This window comes from Sinocyclocheilus anshuiensis, unplaced genomic scaffold, assembly GCF_001515605.1.
Source record: "Sinocyclocheilus anshuiensis isolate Anshui unplaced genomic scaffold, SAMN03320099.WGS_v1.1 scaffold335, whole genome shotgun sequence".
In the NCBI taxonomy this organism is placed as follows: domain Eukaryota; kingdom Metazoa; phylum Chordata; class Actinopteri; order Cypriniformes; family Cyprinidae; genus Sinocyclocheilus; species Sinocyclocheilus anshuiensis.
This window is the reverse complement of record NW_015548239.1, coordinates 1,601,221-1,603,568: the sequence shown is the minus strand read 5'-3', so window position 1 is coordinate 1,603,568 and position 2,348 is coordinate 1,601,221. Positions and strand designations below refer to the sequence as shown.

At 40.3% G+C, this 2,348-nt stretch overlaps 1 protein-coding gene across 5 annotated transcripts in view; it reads left to right on the top strand.

Annotated features, from left to right (window-relative positions):
* LOC107654877 (rho guanine nucleotide exchange factor 10-like) overlaps positions 1-2,348 on the top strand; it is a 44,637-nt gene that overhangs the window by 16,217 nt on the left and 26,072 nt on the right. For all 5 annotated transcript variants that reach the window (XM_016442179.1, XM_016442178.1, XM_016442177.1 and 2 more), the window contains 4 exons: positions 334-370; positions 655-743; positions 1,018-1,074; positions 1,503-1,690. In XM_016442179.1, coding sequence (XP_016297665.1) covers positions 334-370; positions 655-743; positions 1,018-1,074; positions 1,503-1,690 — 371 coding nt within the window. The remainder of the gene's footprint in view (positions 1-333; positions 371-654; positions 744-1,017; positions 1,075-1,502; positions 1,691-2,348) is intronic.

Genomic DNA, 2,348 nt, shown 5'->3' with positions numbered 1-2,348 from the left:
TTTTTTTTTTTTTTTTTTTTTTATGAAGTTTTGCCATGAGGAAGTTGGGGATAATTTTAGCTGTGGCTTTGGCTGTGATTAAGTTTCCTGTTTTCTCTAAAGTGTAACAGTAGCCTGAATGTTAACTAAATTTTACATGAGTATTCTCAAACGTATACACATTTCACAAAACCATTTCTAACACACAGTATTTTACATTTTTATTACCATTTTACTAATTCATATGTATGCTCAATTTATAATTATGATTTTTACAGTTATGAAAAACATCCAGGCAAGTTTGTTATCTGTGCTATTCTGTTAATGCATGAATGGTTTCGTTGTGTCCTGCAGTGACTGTGGTGGGAGCAGGAAATACTCCAGTAGACAGGTGAGTGAGACAGCACAGATGTGCAGTACTGCTTTACTTCCTCTGAGATGTCAGATGCATATTAATGTCCTTCTGCTGTATGAAACTTCTTTTTATTTCACTTTTTTTATCTATCTTAGTGTATTTCGTTCTATATTTGTGTGGCGGTTTTGTGTTTGCATGCTAATGTACAAAATAGTTTGTACTTCATGTTCTCATAATAATATTTGAATACAGCAGTGCAAACACAGATGGATATTTAAAGGGAAGTGTGTATGTATACTAATTCCAAGTGGTATGTCCAGTGTTTTCAGTGAAGAGTGTCCAGTCATCAGAGAGGAAGATGCTCTTACTAAGTGGGTGTCAGACCCAGCGAACACGGCCTGGATGGACAGTAAGTTCTTAGCATTTTGCTAAGCTGATAAAATGCTTAGATTTACATGTGAATGTATGTATGAAGCCTTGTTTGCTTTGGTTAGCTGTTTCCTGTTTCTGAAGAGAATCTCAGACATTTCCTTCCTTCTCACTGAAGAACTGTTCAGCCTCCTTCAGAGGATTCGTTAACACATACTGTACACACACTCTGAGACCCACTGCACCGCTTTGGTTTGGTTGGACGTGAGAATTTGAGCCTTGTGTGTTTGTTGGCATGTTTCTGTTTGCTTTAGGTCCAGATGAAGTGATTTATGATGATGTACCGAGAGAGAACTCTGGATCCACTACAGGTGTGTTCATCTGGTCTTTTTCTTGAACTTAACTTATTGTGTGAAGTATTTGTTCATGTTTATTAACCGTCCTGGTAACAGCTGGAATTTCATGTTGTGATCGCACACCACATTGCACATTTTGTATCTGTTTCATCCTGCATATGGTTTTCAATAACTACAGGTATTAATAATTAGATTCTTATTCAGATTAGTTGATTGATTCAGAATTGTTTGAGAGAATTGATGCATCTATAAATGAATTGTTTTTCCACCCCTGTAGCCTGGCTATGAAAATGTGAGAGATATGAAAACTGAGAGTAAAATTTGCCTACTCGGCAATAAGACAGTGTCATGTGACTGACAGCTCTGATGTTACAACTGATGACCGTCATGAGGGACTGAATGGGGACTGTTTTTGAATAATGTGAAAACTGTGTGCATGTCAGACCCAGATGAGATGATCTATGATGATGTTGAGTTCGGGGAAGAGGGCGGCAGCAGCTCTCTGGACAACGGCTGGAGCTCCAGTGAGTTTGAAAGCTATGAGGAAGCCAGTGACACAGAGAATGGACATGGAGAGAACGGCCTCCCCGATGCCTTTGTCAGGGGCCGTGCACCCAGCAAGAAAACACATGTGTGTATTCACAATGGATAAATCCATCCCTCCCTGCTTCCCCTCCTTCCCTCTGTATCCCAGGGTTGGCCGGTGCGTAGCCAGGCTCTGCTCTTTATTAAAGGGTGACTGATGTGCACACACATTATCTCCTCGCTGCACGCCCAGATAGCCTTCATTTCCCTAAAGAGTACTCCAGTCACCAAACAATTAGTACTTCCTGGAGAGCCCTCGAAAATGGGTTTCGAATGGTCGCCTCTCCTCTCCTCCAACCACTCTCCCTCTCTCTGTCTGCTCTCTCTCTCTCTCTCTCTCTCTCTCTCTCTCTCTCTCATTATTTCTCTTTTTTCCTCTGCTGTCTATAATTAAACTGTTTCTTTGGCTTGAACAGCAGAAACTGTTTATTTGTCTTGAACAGCAGAGATTTAGTGTGAAAGATGTTTAGAGGTGTCTGTGTGTAATGAGATCTGATGCCTGGATCATAGGTTTTTCACATTTGCCCACACTAATATTTAGAAACAATGGGAAAAGACTTCAGCCTGCTTGTAATGGTTTTGGTTTTGTTTGTATGTGTAAGCACTGATCTAATAGAAGAGGTTTATTTGAGTCAATACTGTGTGTGTGTGTGTGTGTGTGTGTGTGTGTGTGTGTGTGTGTGTGTGTGTGTGTGTGTGTGTGT